At 40.1% G+C, this 17,463-nt stretch overlaps 1 protein-coding gene across 1 annotated transcript; it reads left to right on the forward strand.

The window, feature by feature from the left end:
* Positions 1–398: 398 nt before the first annotated feature.
* Positions 399–13,109, forward strand: gas2b (growth arrest-specific 2b). Its single transcript, XM_030766560.1, has 8 exons — positions 399–543; positions 2,181–2,290; positions 3,409–3,550; positions 6,100–6,163; positions 6,520–6,632; positions 6,930–6,982; positions 7,800–7,907; positions 12,900–13,109. Exons 1-8 carry the CDS (start codon positions 399–401, stop codon positions 13,107–13,109), a joined length of 945 nt encoding a protein of 314 aa, XP_030622420.1.
* Positions 13,110–17,463: the final 4,354 nt, after the last annotated feature.

Genomic DNA, 17,463 nt, shown 5'->3' on the forward strand with positions numbered 1-17,463 from the left:
ATAGTTCTACATCATTAGATGCACTGTAAACTGCCACAGGGGCCAAAGTTTGGTTTGATTTGACTGGTCTGAGCTGACAGAAGCCCATAGAAATGAGAATGGATGGAGCGGACATGCTGCTCTATTTCTTCCCACCAGTGTGTTTACACAGTCGGGTCAAGATGGGGCTACAGTCAATCCATCCATTGTTGCACAGTTTATATGTGATACACTGTAAGATTTTTTTTTCTCCCGTGGCATTTGACATAGCTCGACAGCAGTAACACCCAGTGGATATTCTGCATTCCTCAGCAAACATGTCTCAGATGATGTGCTTACTGATCTGGGTAGATGTTGAATGAAATGATCAAGTGTAACTTCTGAATTTTTCTCCTCAGCTGGGAACAGACTGGGGAACCATGAGCTTTCCCTTCAGTCCAAAGCGTCTGCCGGGACCTGACCTCTCCTGTCTGCAGCAGTACAGTAACTGGCTGGCCTGTCGCCATGAGGCATCCCTTCTGCCCATGAAGGAGGACCTGGCTCTCTGGCTCAACAGGATTCTTGGTGAGGACAAAAGATATGATATCTGAGATAACGCAGAAGTCATAATGTAATGTGAATGAAGTCAGTATGACTTGTTTGTGCTTGTGTGTGCATTTCAAGAACATAAAATCAAGACAAAGTTTTGAACTTAACGGTTTGTTTAAACACTTACAACAGAACAATCAATCCCTTTTTGCTGTCAAAATGTATTAGTCAGTTACCACTTTTAGAACAGAAATAAAACATTTGTACAGCCTACTGCACAGACTCAAAAATATTAGCATCCCGTGACCTATATCTGATCATGAGTAATAATAGGTGTGCTCAGACAAACATGTTCATCTAAATTCCCCAAATTCCTCTGCATGCAGGATCAATGGGAAAAGCCCCGCTTGTTTCCAAAGGGTGGGATCACTTTTCACAAATAAAGATTGACACGTGTGGCTTATGCATGTCATAGCCTGTTCTAGGGGTTTTTATGATGTTTGCCAGTGGCTTTGACATTGAGAAAAAAAGAAAAGAATGGAGGATTTGAACAAGGTATTAGATGCAGATGTGATGTGCTGTGCTAATGTGTTGTGTTTTACCAACTTGTAAAATGTCGGCAGCTTTAATTAAACACACACAAACGGATCCCAACACTTCCTCACTCTGCCCAAATGCACACACATACACACACACACACACACACACACACATGCAAACACATACTAGCCCTCTTCCTGCATGATCTCATGGTGACAATATGGATGCACAGAGGGGTAGCTGTTAATGATCAGAGAAAGTTGTTCTGGTTCTGTGTGTCTCTGTTTGGGGCTTGTTTTGTTGTGGTTTCCTTCTTCTCCTTTGCCCCCACCCTAACTTGCCCCCAACTCCTTTACCCCCACAGTGCACAGGTCCGGTACCACTGCTGAGCTTAAATCTGTATGTACTTAACACCCAGGCACTTAGAATGTGTCTGAGAGGCCGTGAGAACAGGGAGGGTGAATCTTAGAGTGAGTGTACTTAGAGCATGTTTTCGGGCACCTGCAAGTTGCCTGAGGTACAGAATGAATGCAGCACCAGCTAAATAAAAGAACTGAGAAATGAGGATGAAAAAAACCCCTCTGTGGTGTTTAAAGGATAAATAGCAGCCATCACAGAAGATTTACTGTATTCTGCATGGACCCATTTCCATAAATCATACAACCTTCATTTTAACGTATTCACAGACACAACTGCAAGTAAGAAAATTATGTTAAAGAGAGTCAGGGCAGGCCTGGTCCTTTAGGTCAGTGTGAATAACCTTGTTCTTTGGTTGTGTCTGAAAGAAAGCCAGTGTGAGCTCATGAGATTATAGTAGGTATGACTTGGCTGAATCACATTGAACTTGATTATTAATGCAAACATTTTTAAGATTGTTGGGCATACTGGTGTTTTAGGAAGGCTTAATAGAGATGAGTAGTCATGGACTGAGATTAAGGGGTTTTAAATATTTTTTTCTCAAAGCAACATTTTTGTTCCTGCTGACAACCTGATTAGAACTGGTTATGTTTTTGTGTTTGTGTTCTCTGTTTATGTGTTATGTTTTTGTGTTTGTCTGGTCTGTATCCCAGCATGTCACATTTACAACCTGCACTTATGTTCACATTTCTCTTGTTCACTGACTCCTCCTGCAGGCATTGAGATAACAGCAGAGAACTTTATGGACAGGCTGGACAATGGAGTAGTGCTCTGTCAGCTTGCTGAGGAGCTGCAGGAGAAGATGATTGTGGCAAACAATGGCAAGGTATGCATATCACCCTCTCATCTCTTTACATGTCAGACAGATATTTTTTTCAGATGACTCATCACCCCACAAATTAAACATTCTATTTGGAGCTGGTCAGATAACAGGCAAACAGGCAGAAAGACAGGTGGACGGAGAGACAGACGGACAGACAGACAGACAGATAGACAGATAGATAGAGAGAGAGAGAGAGAGACAGAGAGAGGAACACCATAAGAGGAAAATGCCCTCAAATGCTCAATTGAATGTGCAAAATATCAAGCGCAGCATATGTAGAAAAAAAAACATCAACAAAAAAAGGATTTACAATAACCTTAACATAGAACCGTGACTTTGTATTCATAGGGAAAATGATGTCATAAATGTACTTGTCTATATGGATGAATTCATTTCATTGGCTTAGTCTAAGGTCTGGAGAAATATAAATAGATTTCTGGAGCATACAAAACTGGCTTGTCTCAGTCCACACCACCTGTGTTATACCACTCGTGCGTTTTTAATCGCTCTGGAACAAAGCCATTGCTGAAAAGCAATGCACTGAAACACAGGGGAGCTAAAATGTTCCTGGCAAGACTGCTCCTCTCTCACATATACCATCTGTATGTGTCTCTTCGCTTCCCCGTGAATGTGTCCTTTCACTTTGTTATGCATTGATATAAATGAGTTTAAAACAACTGGACTGCTTCATAAAATAACTGTTTACAACCGTTATTTATGAATTCATGAATATCAGGCCATCCACTCTAGCTTTCTATGTCTGAGGTAGTAAAAATGAGTAGTGGGGTTATTTCACTTCAGTTATAAGCATGATAGCTCAATAGATCTTAAAGAGGTTTCTTTTCTGAGTCCACGAATCTTGTAGACTTGCTGGGTCTACACTAATTATACACGGTGAAAAATGTGAGTAGGGCCTATAAGTATAGAATTCACCAATGGCATATTATTCAAATGCCACCCATTTGTTTCCTCCCATGTTATTACTGTAAGTGTACTCTAATGAGCCCTTATAATCATGCTTTGATTTTATTGGTATGAAAATCACTTTGCTGAATGTCACTCAGACATTTTCAGCCTTGACCCTTCTATCGCATCCTGACAGGTTCTTGTGTCTTGCACAGCCTTTTGTCCGCAGGGTGATTCACTGGCGGGCTGATGCCAGCTCTGGATCGTTCTTTGCCCGGGATAACACTGCCAACTTCCTGTACTGGTGTCGTAAATTGGGAGTGGACGAATCCCAGCTCTTTGAGTCTGAGGACCTGGGTAAGATTAGCATAGAGTTCATCTTCTGTCTGTCAGTCACTGACAGGAAACTTGTGAAGGGAACATTTTTGCAGATTATCAGTTTTATTTTGTTTCTTTGTCTGATAAAGGTTTATGGCAAGATTAGCTTTTGTGTCTATCTGTTAAATTTCATTCATTTCATAGTACTGATCTTCCCTTCTTTCCATCCATCCATCCATCCATCCATCCATCCATCCATCCATCCATCCATCCATCCATCCATCCATCGTTTCTTCCCTCCCCTCCCTTCTTCCTTCTTTGCTTAATTCCTTCCATCATTCATTAATTCTTTTTTTTTCTTTCCTTCTTTCTTTCTTTGAAATTCAGTGAGGAAACACATCATCCATTATAGGAGAGACTTTGCAACATTTGTTTCTACCTTTGCCAGCATTTTCTAATACTGTCTGTGTTAATCTGCTGTAGTGTGGCAGTGCATCTGGGACATAAAGCTCCAGTGTCCCTGAGAGAGCATGACACAAGTCACAAGTCTGAATGTAATTTTCATTTTCACCACCACCATGAAAGTCTCTCTCTATCAACCCCCCATCTCTCACACCCCTCTCTGTCTCACCAGTGCCACTTCACTCATTAGAGCTCTTTTCCCCATATCTCCTCATTTTTTTCTCTTTCTTTCTTTCTTTCTTTCTTTCTTTCTTTCTTTCTTTCTTTCTTTCACACTTACATGTCACACCTCCATTTGTAACAGTTTCTCTGAATTTTTACCTTTTTTTGCTTGGTTCCACACTCTTGCTTTTTTTTCCCCTCAAATGCCCTCTCTTCCCACTCTGACATGTTGCCTGTGTATGAGACAGACCCTCAGGTGGTGCAGAGTTGTGTCAGGGAGAGCTTAGAGGTGGTCCTCATATGCCTGAATGGGCTTGTCTGTATTCTGGTGTGGATCAGGACTGTGCCTCTTAGAGAAAAGACCATCACCCCCTCTGTGTACACACACACACACACACACACACAGCAGGGCTCCACTGGGAGCAGGCCTTCAGAGCTGTTGAATGGGAATGCAGTATCGATGTCAGGCCACTCTTCTCCCCCTGCCCCCCTGGCCTTATTCGTACCTCATTGCAATGCCTGAAAAGAAAAGAGACAGAGAAAAGAACAGGGAGCAGGATAGAACAGAGAAAAGAGGAGCGAAAAAGAGGAGGGCCAGGAGTAGAGCATGGCCAGAGAATATGTAAGAATGGAGAGAATTAGAAAAGGCCTCATGTATGAGTCCCTCTAGTCAGCTGACACCAGAGGTGAGTAAAGAGAGAAGAACTGAGTCTAAAAGGAAGGAGTGTTGATTGAAAGAATGGAGAGAACAGTTCATGGGCCAGTTAATAGTCCCCATCGGTCTTAAACTGATTTGACTGAAACCATCTATTCTCTCCCATGTTTTTACTATGGTATATTTACAGGTCACATTTCAGTACTGGATATCTGTTTGTTACTGAATCTTTCAAACCATCTGTTATTGAATCTTTTGGGCTATTGAACCAGTCTTATCAAATGATGTCTGTTTTAATGTTGTCAAGAACATGTTCACACAGTGTTATTTGGTTGGATGTTTACATTGCTCTTTGCAAAATTCATTAATTGATTGCATTTGGCTGAGGCATTGCACTTTTTTGTGTTCCCGTGGTAATCATGGAACAGCACTTTGTGAATTACCACATTAAAGAGAATGCCTTCATGTCTTTTCTACCATTAGCTTGTTTGTGTTTTCTTAAGCCACTATACCTGCATAAATCCACAACAACAAAGCCGTGATGAAGATATGCTCTCATTTCTGTTTATGTGTTCATGTGTTAAAGGCAAGTTTCAACACACAGCTTTACAGATATCTGCTACAACCTGTGTTCACACCATTTTCAACCTTAAGTCTGATTCCCATTTACAACTAAAAAAAAGAAGAAGAGAGAAAAAAAAAACAACATAACTGCTGTACTTCTGTTTATTTTGTTCATATCGTTGGAAGTGTAGCGTGCAAGTCTGGGCTTTTTTGGAGTGATATCTGTTAATCACCTACAAGTCTGACTCGTAGAGTAATGCTGATTACAGACGTTAAGAATTCCTCGGTCTTCGGCTCACCCTGGTTTACTGAGAAAGTGTCTTTGAGCCTGAGGGATTTTCTGGGTAACTCTTGAAACAGAGCAAAATGCTAGATGAAAAGAGGAACGCATATCTGACATCCTCCCGTATTTCTCGTTCAAAGCTCTGTTTTCTTTTCTATAGCGATATCTCATTTCTTATCTGTTTGTACATCTTGGGTTGCAGTGGATTGTAACAGCTTAATACTGGCTATTGTTAGACTGTTGGTGCATTTCTCCTGCATAAAATTCAAAGGCACTGATATTATCTAGGGTTAGTTCTTCCACAGTATTACCCCCATGTAAGTTTGAGCAGTGAGTATGGCAAAATGACTCATCCACATTTTACATCTTTAATTTTAACTTTAATTTTAATTTTGGCAAACAAGTTAGATATGAATGACAGTCATTAGACTAAGGCTGAGTTTTGTATTCATTCTTTCCCAGTTCTCCAGAGGCAGCCACGAGAGGTGTGCCTCTGTCTAATGCAGCTCGGAAGGATTGCAGCAAGGTACGTCCCCATGACCCTTTGTAAAACAGTGCTATGCATCAGTTTTCTGGAAGTATTGTAGTGCAGTACATGGAGTGGAGGACAGTGTCTAGAAGCCTTCATATTTGAGCATAAACATCTCTGGAAAAACTCGGAGACAAATGTTTCACCACTAAGAAAACACTGTCAGAAACAAGCCTCAGTTTAGGCAGGCTGCAGTCACATTTTAACTTTGGCTTCATTTTGAATATGGAGTAAATACTGGCAGTGCGCACCTGAGGAACATGGGTGGAAATTTCCATAGTTTGACCTAAGTTAGTCATAAACATTCATAAAGTAATTAGCAGGAACACTTGCACAAAATGCCTTTCTTCTAGGTATGGAGTGGAGCCTCCAGGATTGGTCAAGCTGGAGAAAGAGATAGAGAAAGAGGAAGGAGAATCTTTGTCCCCAGCCATGTTTTTTGGCTCACCCTTACCTTCCCCCTCAAATCCACCTCCTTTCTTCCCACCAGTTCCCTCACCACCCCCTGTTCCCTCTCCTTCTCCTCCTCCTGCTTCCACATCCACCTCTACTCCACCATCTTCTCCAACTCCATCCCCAACAGACCCAGGCTCTTTAGCCCCCCCAACCCCAGTCCAGGAGACTGACTCCAAGTCTATCTCCACCTCATGTTCAACCTTAGACTCCCAATCAGAGCCACCGTCGACCTCAGCTTCTCCTCCTCCTTCTCCTGTCTCCACGCCACTCAAGACACCTCCAGCCTCACACCCACCTACAGCAAAACCCCAAAGCAAATCCTCATCCAGGAGGACCACAGTCAATTTACTGGATGACATTGTGAGTACTGAGAACCACAAAAATGTACCCCTCAATCATGGGTATTTGGAAATGCAACCCTCAGGCATGTGGTTCTGAGCTAAAAAACAAACAAACAAAAAAATGTATTATTTCCACTGAAAAGTATTAGGGTTTACAGCAACTTAGGTATCCAGCTAGGTAAACTTGCCATTTGAGACTGATAGACTTGCACTTTAAAATTCTGCTACCTCTACTGTGCTAAAATTTACTGCTATTATTACTATTACCTCATGGCTGCAATTCGCGCCCACTGGCCACCTTGTTTATTCGCTTAGACTTCATAAGGGGTGGGGTTGGGTTGGGTGGCATCATATTTGATTTATGCATTATTTTTATAAAATCGCTGAAGTGAGAACCATTTCTCACAACATATCACTTCCTAGGTGTAATCCCTGTGTATCTTTTTCACAACAGTGTCGTCAGTAGCAAAAGAATGTGTAGAAAAGAGGAAAGGAAAAGCAGTGAGAATATTCATATGAAAAACTGATGCTTGAGATTATTTGCCACATTAGATTTTGATTCCTCTTCAGCTGATGAGGTTATTCTAAGTTTTCTTTAATATGTTTTGTGCCCTGGACATTTAAACATGCTTATGGTTTGATTAGCATACAAAGAATTGGTTAATTCTTGCATATCTGTCTGGTCTGACACTGAACTAAGCGTTGGCATGTATACAGCAGTCATCTTCTCAATGGCTATTTGCTCACTTTGTAATCTGCCTGTCTTAGAAATTGTTTTGGATAAAAGCATCTGCTAAATGAATAAATGTAAATGTAATTCTGTTTCTCTGTTTCAGGTCAGGCAAATTGCAGAAAATCCTCCTTGCAGATGTTCTGTTAAATTTTGCATTGAGAAACAGCCTAAAGGCCGCTATCGCGTGGGAGACAAAGTTCTTTATGTCCGGGTATGTATGGGTAAAAAAAAAAATACTCTCCCAAAGACAAACTGCATCTCATATGTCTTCTAAACCTCAAGAACTGCCGTTACATCCATGACTTTTGCTCGTATTTTTGTTTTGGTATGATATAAAAATAGCACAAATATTAATTAGAGAGGAGAGAGAGTAGAAAGCTCTCATTCAAGCTCAAACCTCATGGGATCTGGGGTTGCTTGGCAACATGAAGAAGAAGGTTCCCACCTTTCAAAAGGGAGAGCATTTCGGCTCTTGGATCTGGGATAAGATCAGAAAAATTCTTTTCAAAGGCTCTCTTGCAGCAGACAAAAATGCATAAATGTATTTCAAAGATAGGCATAGGAAAACATTTCTCAGCAACAACATCTGCACTCCCTAGCTGTAACCTTCGACAAGGGAAAGCCAGACAAATCAAAGTGTTGTCACTTTGGATAATTGGACCCTACACTAAGCAATTACACGCTCAATTAATCTTATTGGAATCCACTTACTTAATACCCACCACCTCTGTTTGCTGTCTATGCGATAAAAATTAAGATCTAGTTCAGGCACAAGTACAAAATGCACTTTGTTGAGAAGCTCTATCCTTCTATATATTTCACATTTTCCTTTTGAACAATGTGTTAACTTGGGTTTCTTCATCTTCACCACTTTGAGCATCTGTTTTTTTTTCTTTTGTGAGAAAGATAACATATATCATTAGAGGTCATTTTCTGACATTTTTGCACACCTGTTTTCCACAGCTTCTTCCATGTTTTAAACATCCGAAATTATGGAAAGCCGTAAAGTCTAAATATTCCAGCTTTATGACCAAATTACATGTTTAACAATATGAATGGGAGAGGATGTATTCCAGGCTGGGACAAAGCCCTTTCAACTTACACAACCTCAGAGAGCAGATTCATCCCTCTCTCACGAATCAATCATTTTTAGGGTAGCTGGGCAACCAAGCATGATTGGCATTTTGAGTTTACGTGAGGAGAAATGTTGTGCAAGTTTTGAGCGACTACCTTCTCTCCTGACTGTGCATGTTAAGAGACACACCTCTTGGTTTTATGAATACTGAAGTCTCCTGCATTTGCCTGTTACCCCTGTATTTGTCTAGCAGCATAAGCCTCTAATTAGGAGATTCCCCTTGGGTGTTATTGTGTCTTATGAGTGGCTGCAGGTTCTATAATTTAACTCTTGGTCTGTTAGATCTTCCACAGAGTTGAGATCTGTTGTTTTATATGTGTGAGCATGTTAGTATTTGGCACACTCCTCTGGCACAGGCAATAAAAACCCCAAAAGCTCAACACTGGCATTGACAAGACAACACCTGTAATGTGCAGGTACCAGCGCTCAGTGATTGGACTCAGTCCTTGAACTAAGTGGTAAAGTTCAGTAATCATAGTCTACCTTTCATTCTCTGTAGCTAATGAATCATTACCTGCAGGATGCTTGTTGCTCTCACTCCTCCACTTCCAGCTGGGTTTTACATTTAGCCCATAGTTTCACTGGTCTGTAAACTGGTCATAAGGATACAACAACCGTTTCTTATTTTTAGAAGCAGAGCTCTGTCTGTTTCCGCAGTCCCTATTTAAAAACTTTTACCGAAGATTTCTTTCCGTTTTTTTTAAGCTAATAATTACTTTTTACCAATAAATGAAAGGCCGTGGACATTTCTGAAAGGAAACAAGCATAATGCCTTGTGCGTAGCATGTTTGGGGTTATCTGGGTTAGCAGTAGCCCATTTTAAAAAAGCTGAAGTTATTGATTTCAGTGGCAGGGCGATCGCTTTGGGAAGCTTGTTAAGCAAGGGCTGTTATGGGTCCTTTTTCCTTCCTCCCTTTGTGATTTTTCAATCAGATGAGCCCTCGAGGGCTCCTGCATTCTTCTCTGAGGAAGAAAAGTAGGCTTTTTTTTTAATCAGAGACCCAATTAACAATGCTTCACAGGGTGAATGGTCTAGCCTAACACTCAGAGTCAGTGGAAAGAAAAAGAAAGAGAAAGAAATAAGACGCTCTCTGTGTTGTCCTGATTTTATCTGGCTGGCAGTGTGTTGCTGTTGGCTCGGGTTAGATTTGCTTTTGATTTGAATAAAGGCTTCATGTGAGAGAAAAGATGCATCCATCAGAGGCTCCTTTTAGCTCCATTACATGAAAAAGAGGAAGTAAAATGTCTAAATGAATTATTCATCCTCAGCATACAGAGTTAATGAAAATCCATTATTCACATAAGTTAAAATAAGTTCACAACCTGTGGCAGGAGAGGACAGAGCTGATATGTGTTGAGGATTTGAACTAAACCTGTGGTAGTACTTCTGACATTTTACTAACATATGCTCTCCCCTGAGCCATATCTGGTATTAAACATCTTCATCTGTTCGGTAATCGTGAGTTTGTTCATGCCATCATTTTTAACATCACTTTTAGTTGCATAAGAAGGTAGCAACAGTTATCATAGTGATAGAAAGAGAAAGGGAGTGAGGGATCTGGAGAGAAAAAAGTCGAGACAAACCTAATTCTACAGGTACAGTGCTTTCTGGCTTTTGCCCCGACAGTACTCCAACACGCTTTGGTACAAGGATGTGCATCGCTCCCTTGATCTGGAGAGTCAGGTGTGTTTATGCTGCATCATAAATATACAGTATATCCTATCATATTTTAATCATTGTTCAGGGCTTTGTGTTTGGGTTTGTGGCTTAGCTCTCTCAGTGGGCAGTAAGCACAATTAATTAAATATGTTTTTTAGAGGTCTTATGCAGACACACACACAGACATACACACACAGATGTGTGCACATCCACACACGCACAAGCACACACACATGCACACATGCGCACACACACACACACACACACACACACATGCATACACACACACTCACACACGCACAACCATGCCTGGGACACATGTACAACCAATCAGTCAATAAATCAATAAAGAAGCCTGTGTTCTGTTGAAATGAAAAGTCAAGTGATTAAGCTGTAGTTTCACCTGTCTGCCAGGCACATGGCTCAGTGAGAGATCACTCCTCACTGTTCTTCCTCACCACAGAAATGCACCGACAGACTGATTATGGTCTGCCATCTAGTGGTTAGGAAATACACTACAGTGTTCCCTCTGGGCTCCTCATTAATTTTTCAGTGGCTACTGCAGAAAAAGAGGGATAGGGAAGGAGTTTTGGGAGCCGAGGTCCATAATGTCTGCCCACCGTTAAAACACACAGGAGCTTTTCTCCATAAACACCCGTTCAATATTAAATCCAGCGTATTGTGGTTTTTTCTCATTGTCATAGCAGAGAATTCCATTTGATGTGTTTTAACAAGACTTGATAATGCCAGCAGGCTAAAAGCAATCACATGTGTAGACTGTTAATGAACTGAGATGTTGTACTGAGCCGTACTGAACTGAGGGTGTATTCACATGAGACACATACAGTAACACAGAGAGAATGTGTTCCATCCACAAGACCTGCAGTCTCGCTATGCCTTTTGTTAGCGCACCATTTAGGGCTTTTACATGTGAAATGGGGAAATCCCTCATACATGCACACCCCCCACACCTCCCAACCTGCACCCCTCCTCCCTTTTTCATTTTTTTGCCATGTCAAACTTGACCTCACCATGAGCCCTGACATTTTAATCTGGTGGGGGACAGCTGAGACTGATCGGGAAAACACTAATTGGAAGTACCATCTGAGAAGTGTGTGCGTATGTGTGTGTCTATGTGAGTGTCTGTGTGTGTGTGTGTGCGCGCGAATGTGGCACGCTTGACAGGAACTGAATGATTGGGGCGGGGTTGGAGGGGGGATATAAATGTGTTTGTATTACTAGCGGCTGAACAGCATTCTAATGAAGGCTTTAGTGCTGATAAGGCGATGGATAAATTGGGACCAATGACTGTGGAATGTCTCAAGGGAGATGAAGGGGATGTGTGGACACCTGCCTGTGGCTTTGGGCTTGTTTCATGTGTGTCTTTCTGTGTGATTATTTACTTTTTTTAGGATTTTTTTTCACACGTGCTTCATTCCCAGGCAGTTGCCATGGTAGCGTCAGGCTCAGTACATAGAGTGGGTATTGGATGCGTGTGTTGTCTGGCTATTATAGAACACAGTTAAACAACCTGAGTGAATTTTTGCTTGGGCAGTAACAAAACCTTAGTTTCAAATGTATCCTTTTGTATTTCTGCATTTAAAGCAAATAAATAAGTATAGGATGCAGGTTAGTTTTGTCATCACAATTTTAAATGAAGATACTTATCTTTTTGCCTTTATATGCATGTTTCTTTGTTTCTTTATATCGTTTTTTTTTGTTTTTTTGACCATGCAAAATGTGTGCTCTTTTGTACATTTCTCTCTCTCTCTCGCTCTCTCTTTCTCTCTCTCTCTCACCCCCTCTCTCCTCCTCTTGCTCTCGCTCTTTCACACTTGCTTGCTCTTTCTTTCCTCAGTCTGTACACATAATCAATCTGTGTGTTGGTGTGTGCGTGTGTGTGTGCGTGTGTGTGTGTTGGATTAGCACATGACTGGTGCTCAGCTGGTGTCATGAGGCAGTGTTTCATTTGGCTTAATGAGATTTCGACAGTGCGTTCTCACTCTCTCTCTCTCTCTCTTGCTCTCTCTCTCTCTCTCTCTCCCTCTCTCAGGTCTTCAAATCCATTGCCTTTCATGGGCACTGACACAAAATGTGAGGCAGGCTTTCAATATTTAATCAGGGAAGGGGGCTCTGTGTCTACAGCCCAGAGGCTGACCGAGGAAAAGAATTGTTCACTGAACCACAAACATCTGAATAATAAATTTGATATCACTTTGATTTCACAAGGAGATGACTAGTTCAGTTTTTATTCGGGTCTGGATGTCTTTGGAAAGTCAATCTGTAAACAAATGAGCCGCCTTCAGTAGCTCCAGCGAGTCAGCAAATCAGACTAAAACCAGAAGTGAGTGTGCTTCACTCCTATTTTCTCCTCCTCTCTTCCCACATCCTTGTCTTGTGTTTTTCAGATGCTGAATGATAAGCATGTAATGGTCAGAGTTGGAGGAGGCTGGGAGACATTCGAGACGTATCTGCTGAAGCATGATCCGTGCCGGATGGCTCTGATCGCACGTCCAAGCGTCAAAACCTGCAAGGCCAATGGCAAGTCCCCAAATATGAAAGAGTTGTCCCGAGACAGTTATTTGGTGGTGGGCACTCACTCTCGCCCAAAGAAGTAAATTCGCTTTTTGATTGGTGCTAGGGATGACTGACAGCGACTCCAGACAGTCGGTGCTCTCTTTTATCCCGTCCTTGCTATCTGATAAAAGGATGCTGCTCTTTGTGAGGGGTTAAATGGGGAATTTTGTATATCAGAAAGGGAAGCTATGGCCCAGGTGGCTTTACCTCTTTTCCATGTATTTTTCCTTCTTAAAGGGAGTAGGTTCTGTATTTGTATTAAATGAGAAATGATTTGGGAGAAGGAATAGTACAATATTTTTAAAGATTTCTTGCATTGAGAGTTGTCTTACCTTTATTTTCATGTGTCCTCAAATATTGATTAGGAATAGAAGGGCAGGATCTCTACACAGGTTTTGAATGATTTGACAGTTAAGCTTATTTGAACATATTTTTACTATTATTTGTGCATATGCTATGATGGTTGTGGTTATGATCTTGACCTGTTTGTTTTCTGACAGCAGCTCTAATATCAGGTATAGAGAGTGGTATAGTTGAGAACTGCATGGGACTGTTGTAAACTAGCAGAAATTCCATAAGCATCCACTAGAGGGTACTCTGTAGCTAGCTATTTCCAATGATCAATGAAATAAAAAGTAGTTTTTTGAGAAGTAAATGAATGAATATAAATATGTGTATCTTCTTCTTCTTCTTTTTGCCTGTGGGGTTTTTATGTTGAGGGTTACTTTGAAACATTTAAGCATTTAACTTCTCTCTCTTTTAATGATTTTTTTAATGTTGTTAGTTCAGACATGATGAGAGGACATTATAGGAACGCTCTGCTTCCGCCATCAGATGAGTTCCAGATGTTTCATACACCCCTGTATAAATGTCCTATTGTTCTACATTTCTTTAAGACAACTACTCTTTAATCATTGCCACAACAACATTCTGTATTTTTGGATCATTGATTCCCCTCCTTTTACAAACTGTTACTTTTGATAGACTATTAAAGTATACTATTTTCTGAATTCATTGTTATGATGTATTTTTATAATCACCTGAATCGGTTGCATACTTATTGCCTGACCATATGTAATATGAAGAAGAACTGATTAGATTATTCACTGGTTTTCAACTGAAATCATGTCAGCTGATGCATTATAATGATTTTTCATCCAATGAATTTTGTGGAAAACAGAGTATGATGAGGCAAATCTGTGAATATTCACATACCATGCATTTCTGAATATTGCCAAAGCATGCCATACTATGCTTTTTTGCATAAATGCACATGACACACAAATCCACACACAATAAGCATTGAAATGGTAATTACATTTTTATTTCTGCAAAATAAAAATCAGGTTTTAAAAAAAGGACACAAGTCTCTAAATAGGTTGAAATAAAATGAGTTAGTATGACATCATGCGAGACAACAATCTCTTGATTCTAAAACCCCCAACCTCGCCCGAGTAACTGGTAAAAACAGTTTGTACAAAATGATAAGGGTGCTACTTGGATGGCAGAAGTGAATAGTGGCTTTTGTACACAGGTTTCCTCAGTTTTTAAACACAAAACATTTCCCTCAAAAATACGCCTTTCCTCTTTGTGTCTGTTCTATCTTCTGAATTTCTTTTGTTCAACCAGCATTTCCATACCAAATTCTGTGCTTCACACATCTCTCTCTCTCTCTCTCTTTTCCTTGTGCTCCAGCAGTCCCTACAGGCTGCATCTAACCAGTTCCCGAGTAGTTTAATCAGCACATGACAGCATGTCATATTTTTTTTCATTTGAACAATACAATAGGAGAATGAATGGAGTTCACACTGTGAGATTCCAGTCATTCAAAGTCATTTTTAGATTGGGATGTGACTTTTCACAAAGACATGTCCTCCCTCAGTGTCTACCAGACTTGGTGAGTTTCCATGTCTGTTTGACTTGTGGTCAGACAAAGGCCAAGAGCTACAAGCTTTCAGCCAGCTCAACCAGAGACAGGATCATCCACCAACAGATTCACAGTTTCCTGCAGTTGTTTGCAATCCTTTTTTAGGCTTCTGAAGCCTCTGATAGCATTCAGGGACATAACTAGGCATATTTTCCCCTAAATGATATTCAACTCACTGTTTACATTATTTTGGGGAATAACTCCCACAAGCAATGTGTAAACAAACACATAGAGGACTGAGATAGTGCATCATTTCTATGCTAGTTTCAAACACTGTTTAGAAAGTACCAATCACGAATAACTGTGCTTTTCAAAATACCTTCAAAGTACACCAAACTTACACAATATAGTTTAATCTTAACACTTGCAAGTACTTTAGCATTCATACAGAATTCCATAATGACATTGTTTGTAACTTTAGTTGTAAAACCTGACCCGAAGCCTAGCTTTGTCCACAAATAATACAGTAGATCTATGCTTGTCCACGATCCGGATGTTTCTCTGGTCTCAGATTACATGGAGACTTTTGTATATGTAATCTAGAGACTTTATTTATTTATTTTTAACTCACCCTGTTTGTATTGAGTTGCGACAGGCAAAACAAATCGATCGTTACGTTTCGAAGGAGACTTGACACTGTATCCAGCACACACCGCGTTGCTTCATCAGCGACAGAGCGAGATGACACATGGCCTCTGGAGAGTATATGACTCCAATGATAGGAGTTTGCAGGCCTTAATGCTCAACTGAGAATGGTCGTACACAAGCCAAAACTCTCTGCCTCGCCTGGGTCTCAGTGCGCCCCCTAACCATGTTAAACATGAATGAGGATACTCAGAGAAACAGAAAATAATAACGTGATAAAACAAAGACGACTGTTATAGCTGTATAAAGAACAGGATGTAAACATTATGGTGTTCTGTCTGGTACCATTAGCCATACAGTTTTCACTGTACATCTGAGCCACAATATGGCACTTCTCTCATAATTGCTCATGTCAATTCACCCAATGACATTTGCCATTTAAAAAATGCTGTGAGAGGAAAGGCAGGTATTTGAAAATTCTTACAGAAAATTTTGCTTAACATTGGCTGAGATTTTTAAAATTGGAATTTTTTAAACTTATTTTTAGAGGTCTGGGGAGTAACCAAGGATTATAAGGCCAACTGAGAACATAAAAAGGCATTTACAATTTTTGTCAAAAATAAAGTATCACAACTTGTGATTAAAAATAAATGTTAACTGTATGAATACATGTGGTTCCTTTCAAAAAATAAAATAAAAAAACAAAACTAAACAAAACAAAACAGAAACACAACAAAACCCACACCAAGAGAATAAAAGTACTCAGCTCAGTACAAAACACTTGGCAGATTATCAGAACATTGAGTACAGGAGGTCTTTTGACCACCAAAACATAGTTATAACATTTCAGCATTTATTCAATATCACTTACATTGCTATTGTAAACAGAAATAATACCTATTATAACCAATCACTCAAAACAGTTTTGGCAAAACACCTTACAATGTAGTAGTTAGTATTCTGACACAGACTGTGCCATGCAGTCACACATCTGGGGATTCTGATCATTTTTAAACTTGCTGTAAAACCCTGCAAATCTAATCATGTACATTTGAATTCTATCTTCTGTCATGGGTGTTCATGAATAATTATGATGCACATTACATGTACGGTAGAGATGAATAATTACGATGGAAAAGGTATAAGCTCCACTGTAAAAGCAATTCAATTTTTCATTTTGGTCTTCTTTTCCATTAGCTGGCATGAGTTAAAAATGAAAAGTATTCAAATCTGGCATTTTTGAAACAGACAGCTCGGAGGGATCCAGGTCATCGTACTTAAGCTTTACTTTCCATCATAGCAGAAGAGATAAAAGCATCATTCTTTTTTTTTCTCCTAGCACCACACTGTACGGATGGAAATCGACACAAAAAAAAGGCATTTACACGCCTTAAATATTATAGACTATGAAGGAGACTGTTCTTCATGACTGCAGATGCAATTCAGCCTTTTCTCTCTCTACTCTGTCTCTTTTTTTTTTCTTTTTCTTTTTCCAGTCCTCTGTGTTCTCTGTGTCTAAAGAAGGTTTTAAATCTACATGTCCGTCAGCATATTCTAAAAAGTTATATTTATGCCGCTGTGTCTCTTTTAGGTTTTTCCTCTCGTAAACAAAAAAACGGACGCATTACAGATTACACAACTGAAAGGAGAATGAGAATAGGATTATACCATTTTTTTTCTTCTGTTTGTTTATTTGTTGTTAAGTCTTGTATCTTCCAATGAGTGTGTGCAGGAGTGAGATTGTGAAAGAGAGCACCATTTTTTAATACGTGTCCTTTTATAGAGAGAGAAAAAGGACCAAAACAGTCATTTCCTGGCTCTGACTCAGTTAGAAAGAAGGGTGTGACCGAAGAATAGTCTGACAAAGAATTCTTTTTTTTTTT

Source organism: Chanos chanos, chromosome 2 (genome assembly GCF_902362185.1).
Source record: "Chanos chanos chromosome 2, fChaCha1.1, whole genome shotgun sequence".
NCBI classification, from domain to species: Eukaryota; Metazoa; Chordata; class Actinopteri; order Gonorynchiformes; family Chanidae; genus Chanos; species Chanos chanos.